General features: G+C 26.9%; 2 protein-coding genes and 1 long non-coding RNA gene across 13 annotated transcripts in view; 2 read left to right on the forward strand and 1 right to left on the reverse strand.

Annotated features, from left to right (window-relative positions):
- Positions 1 to 15,305, forward strand: part of LOC127067615 (octopamine receptor beta-3R-like) — a 128,968-nt gene extending 113,663 nt beyond the window's left edge. For 10 of the 11 annotated variants that reach the window (XM_051002771.1, XM_051002772.1, XM_051002774.1 and 7 more), the window contains 2 exons: positions 2,437 to 2,548; positions 8,382 to 15,305. In XM_051002771.1, coding sequence (XP_050858728.1) covers positions 2,437 to 2,548; positions 8,382 to 8,592 — 323 coding nt within the window. In that variant the 3' untranslated portion in view covers positions 8,593 to 15,305. The remainder of the gene's footprint in view (positions 1 to 2,436; positions 2,549 to 8,381) is intronic. The other variant, XR_007782675.1, reaches the window with a different exon arrangement.
- Positions 1 to 20,000, reverse strand: part of LOC127067626 (uncharacterized) — a 101,256-nt gene that overhangs the window by 76,253 nt on the left and 5,003 nt on the right. The gene's annotated exons all lie outside the window — the stretch shown is intronic.
- LOC127067613 (facilitated trehalose transporter Tret1) overlaps positions 19,391 to 20,000 on the forward strand; it is a 9,583-nt gene continuing 8,973 nt past the window's right edge. Inside the window, exon 1 of the mRNA XM_051002762.1 lies at positions 19,391 to 19,680. The gene's annotated coding sequence lies outside the window, so the exon portion shown is untranslated. The remainder of the gene's footprint in view (positions 19,681 to 20,000) is intronic.

Genomic DNA, 20,000 nt, shown 5'->3' on the forward strand with positions numbered 1-20,000 from the left:
TAATTTCAATATCTTTATGCTTTTTGTTTAATAAAGTACTTTGCTTTACTATCTTCAAAGAAATTAATAGAAATGAAAAAAAAGAAAGAGAGACGTAGAGAAAGATAAAAATTTCCAAAAATTAACGATAAATAAAATTTCGAATATAAATAAAAAAAATGAATATATTTTATAACTTATTTACTAATTAAAATTTTACATTCCTTTTATAATATAATATTCTATAATTCTCTTTAAAATTTTCACTTTTTTTTACTCTCTCTCTCTTATAGATATATTCACACGTTCTTTCTACTTACAATTTTTCTTTCTTTCTTTCTTTCTTTCTTTCTATAAAACATTCTTTGTAAAGAATCTGCAAAGGATTTTCGTTCACGCAATCGACCTTGAAAAATATCACTTAAGAGAGAAGAAAAGAAAAAGAAAGAGAGAGAGAGAGATCAAAAGTGTAAGCTTTCCATAGATCCTTGCATAATCGTTTTCCCAAGAAAGATCGCATTATTGCGTATATATGCCCTTCAACGAAGAGGAGAATAACTTCATTTTGTCCTTTCATATCTATCTCTCTCTCTCTCTCTTTGTCTCTTTCTCTCTCTCTCTCTCTCTCTCTCTTTTTTTTCTTTCTGATAGGATTCCGAAAGAAAAGCGACGTTCGCATGAACGAGAAACAGACTCGTTTATTCTCTTTCTTTCTCTCTCTTTTTTCTTTCTCTCCCTCTCTCTCCTTTCTCGATCATTTTCTCCATCATTTTTCACGATCGACAGCAAGCCCGTTGAGATGTTGCCTATATGTTGATATATAAATGTATACACGCCTCATTTTCTTTAGGAACCATCGATAACGTTCATTCTCCATTTTCCATTCTCCTTTTTCAGATACTCTTTCTTTCTTTCTTTCTTTCTTTCTTTCTTTACTTCTTCTTTCCTTTTCCTTTTTTTCAATTTTTTTGTTTTTCTTTCATTTTATTCCTTTTCTTTTTCTTCTCTCGATCATCCCATACTTTTTCGTTTAATATTCCACCGTAAGAATCCATCGTATTCATCATATTAATTCACCGTTTATTTTCTCTGTTCTTTTTTCCACTCTTCTCTTCCTTCTTTTTCCTTTTTGATTTCTTTTTTTATTTTTTGATTTTTTGATTTTTTATTTATTTACCTTTGTAGCAGGGAAAATTCATCGTCTAAATTTCGCCACAATTCCCCATGGGAAAACAAATTCCTTGTTCACTTATAAAGTGCAGTTTATTCGTAAGCAATTCAATTTGTTAATGGAATATAAACGCAATATTTGAAAACGTATTCGTTGGATATAAAAACTTAACAAACGTTCGGCCTCTTCTTCTTTTTTCTTTTTTCGTTTTATTTTATAGATCATATCTAACGATTCAAATCTATCGTCTGATAATCGTCATCAATGTCTGATAATGTATATTTGCATGTTTAGAGATAGAGAGTTGACTTTTTCATGTGTTAAAAGTTGTTTTTTCTTCTTTCATCTATATACAAAGTGTTTCAAAATTCCTGTTACAAACTCTTATTAAAACAATGAGAGTACCGAATGTATAAAGTTTTAATTGGGAATTCATGTCCGAAAACTATACTGTATGTTACAAGTAAAACAAAATTAAATCGATATTGGGTCCCTATGGTCCAATGGAAGAGCTATTCGGATGGCAAGTGTAAAGTGTGGTGATGCGACATCGTGTTGAAACCACATTTGTTGACCAATGTTGAATATCATCTTCCAAGAACTCACAATATTTTTTATAAAAAATAATATCTCGGTAGAATTAGAGATAAATTTGATTGCACGAATTTTAACTGATGCATGTAAAATAAAAATTTAATACACATACACATAATGTTTAGAACAAAGTTGATAATCATCATATCGAGCAACTCTTATTATGATTTATTGTGCGATAAAAATTATTGTTACGTTTGTAATAAAATAAATATCAAATGATAACGTTATCACTACTGATAAAAAAAAATTTATGTAATCGTCAGACTTTTTTTATAATATTGAAACAAAATTCATACGCGAGGAATATGTAATTTTATTCGTTTGATGTAAAAATCATTTTTCGTACGACAAACACCATGAGAGAACGTACATTATTATTAATTTATTTTATAATTATTTATAAAGACAACGATGATCGAATAATAAATTAAATATCTAAGAAAAGTTTAAGAGAAAAAAAAAATGTCTGATAAAGAAATTTAATCATTATTAATAACTTCGCGAGCCTCAATTTAAAACGAAATTAACTCAAAGTTAACTCAAAGTTAATAAATTCAAAGAAAACATTCTTTTTAGTTCGTAAAAAACAAAAAAAAATGCTTTGACTCGGTATTTGGAATATTTGTAGAATGTATATTATCCACAATATTGAACTGAACTTTCCTTTGAAATTAGAATATTTCTTTCAGGTACTTCAATAAGACAGCAAAGTAAAAGCTGGAGAGCAGAGCACAAAGCAGCGAGAACACTTGGAATCATCATGGGTGCATTTCTACTCTGCTGGTTGCCATTTTTCCTTTGGTAGGTTTACACATTATCTCTTAAATTTATTATCTTATTACTTGATTATTATTATTTTATGCGATGAATTATTTTCTATCGTTTGTAAGTATCAATTTAAACTTTAAATGGAATAAATTCTTTACCACAACGGAAATTTACTTTATTACGAAGAAATAAATCGTAATAAAGTTTCAGTCGAAAAATTTAAAATTCTAATTGTTTCTTTTTTTTTATTTTTTTTTTTTATTTAGAATCGATACGCCTAATATAAAATTTAAAGCGAGAGATTTAAAATTCCGATCATTCTTTTCCTTTCTTATTTAAAATCTATATATATATATATAAAACGAAAAATTGCAATAAAATTTAAGATGGAGATTTTAAATTGATATTAAAATAACGATAATAATAATAACAGTGATAATGAAATGAAAAACAAACAAACGTAAAAATATTAAAATTTTCTATTACATTGGCGTGACGGAAAACGATAATAATATTTTCCGATCGTGAGTGTGAGTTCAATTTCGATTCGAATGCGGAAACAATTTCAAAAGTTCAAAGCCCTCGGATTTGCTCGTTCGTTCGTGACACACAAGAACTGGAACTCGTACGATCGAAAATGGATATAACTTCGACCGACATAAATTCTCATAAAGTTTTCTCTACCTTTCGAGAATAATTTCAAATCGAGAAAAAAGCTGTAACATCCGTGATATGTGCCAGCTGAACGTTCTCTTTCTCTCTTTAATCCGCTTTCATGAAGTAGAATATCTTTTTTTTTATTTTAAAGAAAAACTTTTATCCGAAATAATGATTTCATTACATGAACAAGAAAAATGTATTTTATATGATTAAAAGAAAAAAAAAGAAAGAAAGAGAAAATATAAAAAACGATACGATCAAATAACATTTTCAATGTAAAAAGAAAACTGTCTAAGAAAAAAAAAAAAAAAGAAAGAAAAAGGAAAAAAGAATTGAATGATTAAAATTTAATATTTGAAATAATAATATTTATAACGTATAATTATAACATTAATTTATTATAACATTTTAACATGAACTTATAACATAATAATTATTACAAATACAATAATATACATTACTTCAAATGAAAATTCATTTACATATATTAATAATTACTTTATATAATTTACATATACATATACATTTTTCTTTGAAATTACTTGATCAAAATATTTTTAAGTTACTAATTACGACATTGTACATGTGAATTCTTAATTAGTTCTAATTAAAGTCTGCAGATCTTAATTAGAAAAAATGTATTTTTTCTTCTTTCTTCATTTTATGATATAAAATCAAGAAGAAAGAAAACGAGATAGAAGATATATGACTGAGCGATAAGAAAAGAGAGAGAGAGAGAGAGCGAGAGAGAAAAGGAAAGTTAAGTTAGACGCTTAGGATAAACCAGAAAGATTACATATTGAAGCTTCCTCGGAAAAGAGCTTTTTCATTCATCCTATTCCATACTGGATAGTTCCACCCATCTATCCATCCATCTATCCATCCACCGTTCGTTCATCGTCGCGTATTACAAAGTTTTACCATACGACTAGGAAGACTCAACGGTCGTAAAAGCTCGCGCCATAGTTGCTTGCCTGTTTCGCTCATGTTTTGTTAATGCAAACGTCCCGAATGCATCCCTTTGCAGAAGTTTACCAAGAGCTTATCCAAAGATATCTCAGGATGGCTTCTCTTCGTAGTCTCAGATACTACTATTTGCTTGACTAAACGATCGTCACGAGAGAAATCGTTCGTAGTTTTACTTCTTCCTATTACATATTTTTATTATGTATTTTACATATATATATATATTATTATTAATTTTATATATTACTAATAATGTTAAATAAGAGTGTATCATAATGGAGTAAACAAATTTAGAAATTTACTCATACTTTGATAATATTATACTTGAGAATACAACAATTTGTCGTATAACGATCGATTTTAAGTGTCATATCGTTTCTTTTCCTTTTTTTTTTTTTTATTTTTTATTTTTTCTCACGTTAGACTGTAGTGCACATACATACACACACGATCACAAACACGCTCACACAATGTGCCCTGGGCACTGAGATTCACTGAGATTGTCTATCTCGACACGTTGATCAACTTTCTCATTCCCCAGCTATCACAGATGTTCACAATGTAATTTTTTCTAGCAAGACAAAGCGAAGCTTCTTCTCACTATCTCAGGGATAGAGAGTCAGAGATTTTTTGAATGAATGAAACTTTACTAGAACAATGGATTGACCGTGCTGGACACATTGACTGTCCACACGGATTTCGAGATCTTACGTCACTGGACTTTTTGCATTTGAGGATATTTCGCAAAAGACAAAGTCTATGTGTCATATCATTGAATGTGCGATAGCTAAAAAAGAAAATAAAAAATGCCCTTGCTTCGATGGCCAAAACTTGAATTTTTCATGATATATGCGTCGCATATCTGACGATAACTACATCGAACATTTATAGACATCCATAAAAACTTGAAGTATCATCGATTTGAAGTGATACTTCATTCTTATATTCCATATAATTCGATCAAAATAAATCTTTTAAGTTATTTATCCTAATATGGTACACTCAATCTGAATTCTTTTTTTCGACGAAATAATATGAATCAAGTTTGTTTATAAAAATTGTTTATAACCAATTGTTAATTAATTATTAACAATAGGTTTAAAAAATGCAGAAAATTCTGCCCTTTGAAATGATATTCGAAGCAAATCTCTATGATTTTTAGTTTCAGAGATATTCCTATTTAAATGAAAGACATTTATATTGAACCATTGACCCATATAATTTCATTCAAATTTGTTTAGTGACCTATATAAATTCTGAGAATTTACGTGGTCCTACTACTACTACTACTACTATTATACTACGAACAGCTGTATAGGAATTATGAATGAAGATCTTTCAAAGGCGATATCTTCTGAACGAAAAATCGTAGAGACTTGAAACAAAGACCGTTTTCAAGCACAATTTATTCTTTATTTATTTAAATATTACAATAATATTAATATAAAAATTGATTTTGTTAATAATTTTTTAAATTGAATTTTTTCTTTTCTTTAGAAAATAAGAATTATAATGAAATTATTTAAATTTTTATTATAATAATGTAAATTTTATTTTGTTTATTTCAAATTAAGTATAGAAGATTTATAAATAATCGATAATGAACAAGATTAAAAAATCAAAAACCCGTAAAACTTTCTACTATTATTTATTTACTATTTCCTTTATATATATAAAATATAAAAATATAAAATAATAAATGTGTGTAATATATAGAAAAAATTGAAAACGGAAATTAAGTATAAATTAAAAAAATAAATTATAAGTAAAATGATATCTCACGAAATAACATGAATGAAATGAAATCTCTTTTCAATTTATTCGTATAATCAGAATAGTCTCTATAAATACTGTACATAAATAGCAAAGTTGTATCAGAGATTAAATCATTGTATATACTTTGCAGGTAACTAGAAACGTTGAACGTTCGATCAAAATAGAATAGAAATAGAGTTCGTGTTAGGTTACTCTCGCTCGATAGTAATTTCCTGGATTTTGTATGGATCTGAACTCTAAGGAAAGGTATTTTCGACATCTCACATAAATATATATACATATATATATATATATATATATATATATATATATATATATATATATATATATATATATATATATATATATATATATATCAACTCTTAGCTCGAGTATAAACTCGTTGAAATTGCATCGTTTATTTGGGCGTAATAACGAAATGAATCCTTTGAGTAGTAAATTCTCATAATGTTTCTAAACTAATTTCCTAAATGTAAAATTTCTAAATTATAACGAATTGTAATAAGAACGACATATACACTCTGAAATAAGCAAATGACTAAAGTACTATTTATGCACCGAGATCGGACGTAAATTAATAGATCCTACTATTTCGGCGCGAAATTCAAACATATATATATATATAATATTTACATACGTATACATTCGTAACACAGCTAAAGGTATGACGCAAATAAGTCTTTCTCGAGCTCGACATCGCTTTAATTAATATCCACACGAATGGTGTGATTCTAAACGAGCATAATTTTATAACATCGTTGTAAATAATATCTATACGATGCACAAGTATATTTCGTAATTTTTTCAATGTATCTGTAAACTTAAACATTTTATCTCTCTTTCTCTCTCGCTCTTCCTTCTCATATCTTTTTATAATTTTTCTATTTAAAAAATTGAACTCATTTTTCTTATATAATTTTACACTCGCTTTAATCTAATAAGAGATTGATTATATAAGTGAAATTCAAAAGTATTTTTTACAAAATTACGAACAAAAATGTCCAAATTCTTTTTCAATTTTCCATGAAATATACGAGGCCATATTGTTTTTATATCGAAAATCATTGTCAAATAATTATCGTATAAACAAAATGTCAGCAAAAATGTCGTGTTGAGGTTTTCTAAGAATAGAAAAAAGGAGAAAGAGAGAGAGGGAAACATCGTGAATAATCCAATTACATTAACTCTAGAAAAACGTTACTTTCAAAGATTAGGCGCCGGTAACGAGACGCAAAATACGTAAATTTCTTGTAGTTTGAAAAAGAAAGACGGAAAATTTGAAAGGCATTCGTCGTGGTTGTTGAAAAGAAAAAGAGAAACGATGCTCATATATGCAAATACTTTTCCTTGAGTTGGCAAGTATATCGTGCGGAATCGCATGGAAAACTCTTTTCCTTAGTGAAAAACGAATGAACGAAGGTCTCTCATCTAGGATCTCAGTTCGGGAGGCGTAAATTTGCATGCAAAGAGCTACTTACTACCCTTCAGCATCCTATACTTTTCCTCCCTTTTCTTCTATCTTTCTCTTTCTCTCTTTAAATAAATTCTATTTTCTTGGTCACCGTATATAAAATTTCGTTTCTTATTTTAATGCTAAATCTTTGTCGTTTCAAACGTTGGATCAGTAAAATATGTGAAAAAGAAAAGAAAAAAGAAAGAAAACTATATTTCAAAATATATGAATTCAAAACAAAAAAAGAAAAATTATACGTGTATATATATATATATAAATATTAATATAATTATTAATAAAGTTTTAATCAATTAGTTTTAATCATTATTTAAAGATTATTAAAGATTAATAAAGTTTATTCAATTAGTGTTTAGTTATTATTTAAAGATAATGATTTCATTAGAATTAGTTTTAATAGACTTAATAGATCGAAATATATTCTTCAATAAGTCATTATTTTTTCAAATAAGAAACATTATTTAAACAAAACAAAGATAGAACTTTTTTATCTTGATTACTATTCTATTAATTTTAATACATTGTCTGTGCATTATACAAATAAAACAATAATAGAACAGACGAAATTGAACAATATATTATAAACAAAATGCTTGAATTGAATTACTTCAAAACAAAAAAGATATGTCATAATCAAATTTATTAAATTTCTATTACCTATAACCAAAACAATTTTCTATATAAACTTATGATATTCTTAAGAGAAGTATCATGAAAATTAAACGATGTATCATCAACAACAAAAATACAATAATACATTTGCAAACGTTATAACACACATTTTCATTCACGCAAACGATATGCGAATGACTTTTCTACTAAAAAAAAAAAAAAAAAAATTAAAAGGAAAGCAAAAAAGAAAAATGAACAAACGCATAAACACGAAAGACTTCGTCATCAATTAATCGTCAATTAATTTTCATTTGATAATAATAATAATAATAATAATAATAATAATAATAATAATAATAATAATAATAAATTTTTTTTTAGGTATCTAACGACGACACTTTGCGGAGAGGCCTGTTACTGTCCGGACACCGTTGTATCTGTTTTATTCTGGATAGGTTATTTCAACAGTGCCCTGAATCCGTTGATCTACGCCTACTTCAACCGTGACTTTCGCGAGGCCTTCAAGGACACCTTGAAGAGCGCTTTACCCTGTTGCGCCGGATGTTGGAAGACACCGTCTGAGTTCGTCTAGCGCGAGAGATCAACATAAACGGGGCTCAAATAGATACATACATTCACATAGACATACATACATATATATATATATATATGTATGTATGTATATATGTATATATGTATGTATGTATAAAATTTCTTCCTCTTGATTCTTTCCTTTTTTATTTTCTCTTTATTTCATTATTTCTTTCTCCTCGTCTAATAAATTTGTCTTTTCAAATGTTCATCGACGAACTAAAAAAAAAAAAAAGAAAAAGAAAGAGAAACAACGACGAGGACAATTCACTTAATCTTTGAATAATCTTTAAAAAGTCAAACAAGAATGTAAATCGATCATTTATTGATGAACTCTTAATTAACCTTTGGCAGGTTGAGGTCATTGCCGAGGGAATATCTTTTTTATTCTTTTATTTTTTTTTATTTATTTATTTATTTTTTTTTTTTTTCATTTAGTTAAACACAAGGAGTCAATGAGAAATGATTATTTATTTCCGATCAGAATTAACACTTTGCAATACGTGGTCATTGACACTTCGTTTAATTGAATGAAACGAAATGAGAAAAGAAACAATCGGCCTCAGAATATTTTGTCTAAAATAAAGTACGATAATAAATGACCAATTAATTTATATATTAATTGTCTTCGGTATTTACATACATTTTGTCTTCTTTTCTTTTCTGTTCTTCTTTTATTTTTTTATTTTTTTTTTTTTTTTAATATCACTTCGTTAAAAATCGAACGAGGAAAGGCAATGAAAGAGGAGGAGAAAGATGAGAAATAAAATGAATGAGAAAATAAATAAATAAATAAATAGGAAACATGAACGTTCTTTTATTACATTATGTCCGACGAAGAGGAAGAAGAAGAGCCCTGGACTTATTATTAGTGATTTCTCGATATAAAGAAGAAAAAGTTAAAGAAAAACAGAAGGAAAGAAAATGATGTGATTTATCGATGCTTCCGGTTAAAAGAAGATAAATTCTACGGTTGGATCACCGTACACAGCATAAACCGTGGGAAAACGAAAGAGAGAGAGAGAGAGAGAGAGAGAGAAATAGAGAGAGATAGAGAGAGATAGAGATAGAGAGAGAAGGACAGATGGGAAAGAGTGAAAAAAAAAAGACGTAAACCCGAGTGAATTTGATTAAACTCTGTTGACTCTGTAAATAGATCGGGAAAAGACTGTAATACGAGATAAAAAGCGAGAGGTGCTAATTAGACATCGTTAACGAGGACAAGCAAGGCCACGTTAAAGTGTGATGCGCGATGCTTACTTGAAATTAAAAGGAAAAAAAAAAAAAGAAATAAAAATATAAATAAAAATACAAATAAAAATAAAATAAAGTAAACGGAAATAAAGAATATAATAGAAATATTCAAAATATTTTCCGAGAGAGAGAGAGAGAGAAAGAGAGAGAGAGAGAAAGAGAGAAAATGATATAAAACAATTGTAATAATAATAATGAAAAAAAATTAAAGGAAGAAAGAAAGAAAAATATCGAAGCAACGATGCGAGTGAAGATGGATCGAAAAAGTGAATTTTTTTATTATTTTTTTTTTTTCATTTCTTTTTTCGTTTCTCATCACACTTTTGAATTTTGTTCCTTTATTGCGCGAATAAGAATGATCGGTCTTTTCAAACTCGAGCAACTTCCAGTTGTATCGTGACAACGTTCAAGATTACAGTTTTATTTTATTCGAATATTATTTTTTAATCATTATTATTATTATTATTATTATTATTATTATTATTATTATTATTATTATTATTATTATTAATATCATCATCATCAATATTGTGATGTTTTTATCTTTAAGATCATTAGCATGCTTTTTCTACTCTCTTCTACTACTATTTATTTTATTTCTTTTTTTTCTTCAAACTTCGAATGAAATAATCGCTTCGCCGCGTTATCGAATATATTGTATAAAAAAAAAACAAGAAAGAAATGAATTGAAAAAATAAAGAACAGAAAAAACGCTCCGTCCTTACTCGCGCGAGGCATCGATGATCTCGACGATTTAAATATCTCTGTAAAAATGTATCATAGCAATAATTAACGATGGACTGTAAATAGCGTAATATATATGTGTGCGCGCGCGTGTATGTGTGTGTAAAAGTAAAATTTAGCGAATGACTGCGTTTTAAATAATCGCGATGGTGCTCGTTCGTTTTGTAAATAATTAGATTATACATATATATATATATAGACTTATTAATTATTATGAATTATTATTGTAATTATTATGATGATTGCGATTAAGAGGGATGACTATCGTTACGTGTCGTACATATGTATATGTTAAATCGATCGTTATTAGTTTCGAATAATAAAAATTTTAAAGAATAAATAAATGAATATATATATATACATATATAAATAAGAACAAAAAGTACTAAGCTTTAAAAAAAGACGCCAATGAGGAGAATTAATTGACGAAGAAGTTTTGCAAAAAAAATAAACCTACACTTCAATCGTATTAATGATAACAAACGTGAGTGTGAATTTTTCTTCTTTTTTTAATAAAATATTAATCTAATTAACAAGTGAAAACTATATCCAGGCAGATATAGTTTGTTCTGTTCCTTAAGATCGTAAACTTAAAAAAAAAAAAATGTGATCTCTATGTCGAGTTATCGTTTGGAACGTTCGACGAATTTTTTAAACAATTCGTTGTAATTGTTCGTTTTTTCTCTCCCTCTCTCTCTCTCTCTCTCTCTCTCTCTCTCTCTTTCTCTCTTTTTCTTTCTCTTTCTATTTTATCTTTCTTTCGACGTAAGTTTCGTAAGCATGACGTCTGTAGTTATCGAAACTACGTAATATACAATCGAAAAGGATGATTAGAAAGGAAAAAAAAACGAAAAAGAGTGATAAAAGAAAGAAATTGCAATCAATGAAAGCGACTACTTCGAGTAATGAGAGAGAGAGAGAGAGAAAGATAGAAAGAGGAGAGAGAAAGAGAGAAGAGAGAGAGAGAAAAAAATATGTGTATGTGTGATTCGTGACGATAAAACGTAAACAACGACTATATGATACGAAAAGTTTTCTAATCACATTCCTTTCTCCATTTTGTTTTTATTCGTACGTGGAATCGATTGTTTAACATTTTCGAGACACGGTCACGAACATACTGTAGCTTCTTTTTTTTATTTATTTATTTTAAATCTTTATTTCTTTTTATATTTGACTAACAACATTTTTGTCGTTCTTATTTAATTCTCTATAATCTAATTTTCTATTGTTCTTAAAACAACAAAATAATATATTGTAAAATTGATGATATGACTATACAAATTGAAATACGAATGATATTGTTCGCTTAATACAAGCACTATTTAATTTTGAATATATACGCTCATATATATATATATTTTAATAATATTTTGTATTATTCATAGTTTAATATTGAACTTTTTAATAGGAACTAATTTCTTTGTGAATTAATTTTCCGACGAAAAGTCAATTGCATGAAAATTAAAAATTGAAATATAAATTCATTAATTTTGTGACGAAGGATTAATTGTTCGGAGATAACAATTTAAAAGATGAATGAATTAATGTCCTGGCAAAGAAATTAATTGTGAGTGGAAAAATATACATATCAATGTGTATTTGTTGACTTGAAAGTTATATGAAATTATAGGGAATTAAATAAAATAGCAAAAGTCAATGTTGAATTTTACAAAAGTTAAATTATAAAATCGAATGAAAAATAATCAATTAAAACTTAGATAATTTTCTTATTCTTCGATATTTTTTCTTTTTTATTTTTTGTAGACAAATGCAATCAATCGATTTTTGACAATTTATTTTTTTCAATTTCTCTCAATAACGAAACCACTCGGAGACAACATTTTTGAAGATTTTGATTATCAAAACAATGTGAAAAAATTGGACTCAATTTTTTTTTAATATCTTCTTTTCTTTTTTTTCACAAACGAATCAATGTTCCTTTATAAATATCTTAGTTGATTTGTTCGTTCAATGAAATGACATAGTAATCACGAAATGTGAATTATGTAGAAGACGTATCTACTTCGACTCGTGTTTAATATAATTGTGCTAAGTAACCACAACTAGTAGTGACACCTTCTAATCAACCATACTCTCTTTGGCTTATATTAAATCAAAGGAAACACCTTGAGAGAACTTGCTTGTCGTTTCATCTTTGATCCACCTTTGTCTCCCTCCCTCCCTCTCTCTCTCTCTCTCTCTCTCTCTCTCTCTCTCTCTCTCTCTCTCTTTGTTTTTTGCCAAAAGTCACTTTCCGTTCTCTTTTAGATCCTACATTTTGTATAAATAAATATGAAACACGTTTAATTAGAAAATTATTGATAATTCAAAATAGTTCATTTTCTAATCGGATATAAAAAATGGTATTCATTTAAGTAATTATTTTGTCACGTCATTATGTTATTTAAAGCTACAAATGATAATTTGTTTATATCCTCATTAATGATTTTATGTTTGAATTCATTCACTTGTAATTCTTTAAATTTAACAATTAATTCCTTAATATAACACTTGTATTCTTCAAATTAGGTTGAAATTGTTTTCAAGTAGCAATAATTGAACAATTGTTTTGCTATTGAAGTTAATTTCAATAATATTCACATACGATTTCTTGAAATAATAGAATAACTTTCGGCACATACTTCATTAACTTCTTTTTACGAAGAACAGACAGCTTTTATAATAAATTTTCTTCTTCTCTCTCTCTCTCTCTTTCTCTTTCCTCTTACATTATTTAACTCTTTTACATATTTTCGGTAATACGATTTTCCTTTGGAGTAAGAAACAATATCATGCTTTTCATTGAATCACTTTTGCGAGAGTCGAGTTATAGCGGTTCTCTCTTATAAAACATTACTATAATCTGTATTATTAACTCGCTTCTCCAAGTATATACAATTTTCGAAAACACCAGGAAAATTCTAATTACGATGATTAAATTTTACAAGAGTTCCTTCTTCCACTCTTCTACGTGTTCCTTATATAAACGTAAAATAACGAGAAGTTGATTAATTTGTCATGACAAAAGAATCATCTTGTATGTATGTTTATATGATGTATATATGTATGTGTATGTGTGTATGTATGCGTATGTATATAAAATGTAAAGTAAATTACGTTACATATATATATATTTATTTATTTATACATATATATATATATATATATATATATATATATATGTATAAAACAATTTTTTCTTCTCTTTTTCCTTCCTCGTAAGAAAAATTAATTTAATTTTTAATAATCTTGCGATCCTTCCCTTTCTATTTTTTTTCATCAATCTCATATCTTGCAAAATTTACCACATAGATATTTAATATATTACTATCTATGTGATGAATTTTAATTATTTATTTAAATATAAATATAATAATAATAATAACTTTTATTATTAATATTATTATTATTATTATTATTGATAAAATGGACTATACGATGGTGTTTAATAAATATTAATTTGATTAATTGAAATGATTGAACGAATGATTATAAAAAATTTGTAACTACGTAAGATAGATCGCGAAAGAAAATTTTTGTTGGTCCGTATGAAACACATTGAAGTTTATTCACAAATTGATTCTTTTTTCATTTCTTGTAAATTTATTTCCTCGAAATTATTTTTAAAAAATTCTAATTTAATCGATTACGATTTATAAAAAGACATGAATAAATGATTATGATAAATGACTTTTGATTTGCTGATTTGCAATTGATTATTTTTTTATTTCGGAAAATAATTCTTCGTGGATTAGAGGAATGTTAGAGCAAAAAGAATAGAAAACAGAAAAAAAGAAATAAAAGAATAGAAGCATAAAGAATCGACTTTGAGTTTACCGTCTCAGTAATTTTATCGTACTTTTAATCGCATTAAATCCGTCAAACCCCAAGGGTATTACGTATGACGCATGTAGCATATACGATCATAGCTTGTAAACACTCATTTTGTGCAAGAGAGAAAAATAGAAGAAGAAAGAAATAAAGAAAGAGAGAAAAAGAGAGAAGAAGAGAAAGAACGTCGAGGTTTTTCGTGATTTTTATCGCATATATAATGAGTACGGTAAACAACGCCAAAAGTAGCTCTTAAAAACTGTATAAAGAAAGAGAGAGAGAAAAAGAGAAAGAAAATGGAAACAAAAAAATATCCGGAATTTGTCGTCTATAAAACAACATTGTAGCTGAATATGGCATTTAAACGAATTAGGTGAACAAAAAAATGAGATAGAACAGTATCTACATTTAAGCAAATAAACAATTAAGAGAGCGTTAACGAAGATGATAAAGAAAATGTGAGAATAAAAATGAATGGACGAATGTAAAAAATGAATCAATGAGATTACTCTGTCTTTCTGTATATGTATGTATGTATGTATGTATATATGTACGTATGCATGTATGTATATATGTATGTATGTACGTATGTTCGTATGTATATACATATGTATAAATGTATGTATGAGAAAGATCAAATAAGAGCGACTTATTATGTAAAGTTGATAAAAAGGATAAAGAAAAAAGAAAAAAAAAAAAGAAGAAAAAAAAACTTAAAAAAATAAGCAAAGATCGGAGAAATTGTTAATGAATAAATGTTAGAGACTATCGTAGAATACGTTATCCTGCTTCCAAGAGAATTAAGAGGTAAATTTGTAATACATTATTCGTCGAAGCACGATCCGAGAAGTGTTATAATAAAAATTATCTTGCTCCCTCGTTCCCGAGCGAATATCTCATCTTTCTTTTCTTTTTGTTTCTTTTCTTTTTCGCTTTTTCCTCTTATTATTTTTCTCTCGCATGACAAATAATAGATTTCAAAGACTTACACGCAATATCAGAAATAATAAGAATATTATTAATAAAAGTACAGTACGTTTTATATATATACATGAATCAACTAATTATCAATCAACGTGTTTAAATACATATGTATATTATGTACAATATTATTTTTATAAATAATACTATGTACATATATATATATATATTATTTAATTAATAATCTAATAAAAAAATAATTAAAATTTCTCAACATATATATTATTAACATATTAAATTATTAATTAAATAATATATAAACATATATACATATACACATATGCATTTAAACATTACATTTATTATTCTTTTCATTCATATATATATATATTTTTTTTTTTTTAATTTAAAATGCAAAAACGTGAATAATGTTGGAACGTCAACACTGATACGTGATTGGATATACGATGAACGTCTTCTATCCATCTCAAAAGCCTCGTGTTTAACGTTAACTTAATTCAAAGATGATAAGATTGCAGAGAGAGAGACAGAGAGTATAGTTGTTATCAGCTCGACCTCTTTCAACGAAGACCAACAGGAAAATAAGCTCTGATCGATGACTAGTCTTCGTTGTCGTATCTCTCTGTTTCTTTCTCTCTCTCTTTCTCTCTCTCTCTCTCTCTCTCTCTCTCAATTTCTCATTTTCATTCCCAGGTTACTTTCCTTTTCAACGTAGACAAGTTATCAGCCCTTCATTTATTCCTGAGACTTCATGTGGCGAAGCTTCTTTCTCATCCATGACAAATTAGAAGGATTAAGTAAGTATAGGACCGAAAATATTGTAATAAAGAAGAAAATCAAAAAAATTTGTCTTTGGGGTTAATATTTATTTTATCTCTTTCTTTTTATTCATTTCTTTCTTTCTTCTGTCTTTTTTCTTTTTTTTTTTTTGTTTTTTTGTTATATAATTTACGTGAGACTTTATTTCTTTTCTTTTCTTTTCTTTTCTTTTCTTTTTTTCTTACTTTTTGATCGCAACGTAAATTATAACATTTAATTTCTTAACATTTTCAAACTCCTTTGATTGAGATTTAAATAGATATTTTTATATATGAATTTTATTACAAAAATTATACAAGTTTCTGAACTTTTGTTTCTTTTTTCTTCTTCATCTAACATTTTTTAATAATATTTATATAAAATATATATATATAAATTTTTTATATCAACTACGTGGGATTCCCTTTTTTATCTCTTTTTGTTCTTTTTATCGTTTTGTAAAATACGATAAAAAAATACACACACACACACACATATATATATTGTTAACACGTCCACTTATTACGTTCCACTTCATAACCTATACCATTATTATTATTATTATTATTATTATATAATATTATTATCATCATCATTATATATATATTATTATCATCATTTTCATCATCATCATCTTTGTCATTATTCTCATTATTATTATAATATATATTACATATATATATATATATATATATATATTCTAAAATTATATCCTATACAATCATACACGTTAACACAAATCCAGGATAACTATATATTACACTGTGACCTACCCCATATGTTCTATTATTTCTGTCTCCGCGACAAGATCTATAATTGGTCGAAATCCTTTCATCCTCCACCCAGCTTTTCGCATTTCATTTTCTTGAATCTTCGAAACGAGTTGAAAAGAAAGAACAATTTTCAACTATAACTTATATTTCTTATTTCAACGTCCCCCTCAAAATATATTCCTGATACTATAAAAATTATTTCTCCAATCTTACAACGTCTCAACACTCACACACATTGTGATGAAATAAACAGTAATCTTATCTCGACTATTAAAGATTTTCTACAATATATTTTTCCAATGTAAAATCTCCCTATCCTTATCGAGAGATAAATCCCAAGACGTAAAATTCACGCTCTATTTCGTTTTAATATTTCAACAAGTATTTCGATTATTTATATTCTTTTTATATGTTGTATAAATATATATATATATAATTTTTTTTCTTTACTTTTATAAAAATTACGTGAGATTCTATGTTCCTTTTTCTATTTCCTATTCGATCGTAACGCGTTAAGTTCTTCTATCTGTATCTTCTGAAAAATTTTAAAACAAACAAGATACCGTTTGTTTAATATATTGGTAATAACATTTTGTTATACAGTAATAATAAGGAAAAAGAGAAAAACACATGTTAGGTATTGAAAAATGTGAATAGATAACAAATAAATTATATTCTTTCTCATAAGTAGGTAAGTATATCTAATTTTAACGTTCTCCTTCTTTTTTTTTATCATATATTAATCTAACTTTTTCATTGTCATTGTCTTAACAAATACAAACAGTTTGATTTTCTTTAAAAAAAATAAAAGAAAAAGAAAAAAGAAAAGAAATTATTCTTATTGATAACATTATCGCGATAAATTGTACGACTCAGAAACAATTTCTTAGTATCGTCTTTATCGTTTACTATCGATTATAATTCTCGATCAAGGAGAAAGAAAGTACACGAAGAATTATTATTTGAGATAATCGATATTTATAAGCCGATGGAAAATGTGAACGTTTAATCTCTATTTCTTATAAACTATTATATCATTGTTTCAATGTTATAAAAATGATTCCTTCGTATTAACGATAATAGATCAAAAAGTTAAAAGTTGACGAAAGGAAAATGAAAAAAAAAGAGATGGAAAGAAAAGAAAGATAAAAATGATCTTCATACCGTTTCGATATAAAAATTAAGCTACCAATCGATTCGCATGTTATCTATATATTTCTATACCTTTATTAAACTGAGAATACATGTTTCATATTATCGTGTCATGATCCAATAGGTAAAATATGTCGACATACGTATAATCGATATATGAATGTATCTACAAAAATCTACAATGAATCGTACATAGTGAACGTACGAAAAAATCGTTGTAATAATTTTTTCTGAAAGCGAAATTATTGTTATTGTTGATGTTATCGTTGACGAAATAACCTTGTAATGTTAGTTTCACATCGCTTGACATGATGATAATTCGAAGAAAATAGAATTTTAGTTTAGTATAAAATTCTTATAATTTTTTCACGTTGAATAACATTTTGATTTAATTAAATAGTTAATTGAATCGTTAACATATGTATGTATATGTGCGTGCGTGTGTGTATGTATAAATCAAATGCATAATTCGTTATGGTTTTTATTGCATTATTATTTGCATATTCCACGACTAAGCAATAATTAATTAAATGCATTAATGATAATCGGAAAAAATAAGATGAATACATTTTTTATCATTTTTTAAAAATTTGATTTGATTCGCATAATACACATACATATATAATAAAATATAAATAAATAAATAAATATATATATACATACATATATATGTATGTGTGTACGTGTATATATATAATGAATATAGATCAAATATGTCGTTCGACACTATTATCATTTATTATTTTCACGTTCCACATTTCTCCTTTCATTCAATAATATGTGTACATATATACACACATATACATACACATATATGTTTGATATATATATACATATTTAAAACATCATTACAATTTTGGAAAATAAAATACATAAATATTTGCTGCATAATGTTTTCGCATTGAATAATACTTTCGTTTGATTCGATAATACATACATATATATCAAATAACTCGTTCGATAGGATTTTCTCATTACATTATTATTTCCACATTCCACGAGTAAGCAATATTATCGGAAAAATAAACTTACTTGTAGAAGAGTAGTGGTAGGAGAAAAAAGGTGGGGATTCAAATTGATAAGACAGAACCAGTAGGAAGGAGAGAGATAAGGATTTCGGTCTGACGAGAATAGTACGTAGTAGTATTTCAGTATGTATATATACGAGTGTAAATGTGTATATATATATATGTGTGTATATGTAAAAGGGAGAGAGAGAGAAAAAGAAAAAAGAAAGAAAAAGAAAGAGAGAGAGAGAGAGAGAGAGAAACAGAGAGAAGGGGAAAATAACAAAGCTGGGAGCGAAAATACTAAAATGCCATATTCCGTAACGGGATGAAAACGGAAAAGGACGGATCGGCAACGAGTAAATACAATTTATCGTTTGAAAAGTGTCGAAGGCAGTAGTCGAAGGTAAAGACTTTATGTCAATTATTACATCTCGTTAAAAGATTACGTCAAACGCTCGTAAACGTTCATTGGAGTATCAAGTGACTATAACGAGGAAATTAATAAATCAACAAATTGGGCCATTCAACGAGATGCTTTATAAGATTTAAAAGGACAACAATCTTTTTCTCGGCTTTCATCGTGTACGTATCTTCTTTTTCTTTTTCTTCTTCTCCTTCTACTACTTTTTTCTTTTTTACATTAATTTTGTTCTTTCTTTTATCTTTTTAATACGCTTTTTCGCTTGTTTTTCTTTTCTTTTCTTTTTTTTTTTTTTGACTTTTTTTACTACTGTCATTTCTATCCGTTTATTATTCCTCCTTTCATTTTTATTCTCTGATATCTTCGTTTTCTTTTTTCTTTCGTTTCGTTCTTTCTTTTTCTTTTTCTTTTTTTTTTTTCTTTCATTTGAATATCTCGTTTTCGTAGATATCGTTTATTTATGTATTTATTTATTCATTCA

This window comes from Vespula vulgaris, chromosome 11 (genome assembly GCF_905475345.1).
Source record: "Vespula vulgaris chromosome 11, iyVesVulg1.1, whole genome shotgun sequence".
Lineage (NCBI taxonomy): Eukaryota > Metazoa > Arthropoda > Insecta > Hymenoptera > Vespidae > Vespula > Vespula vulgaris.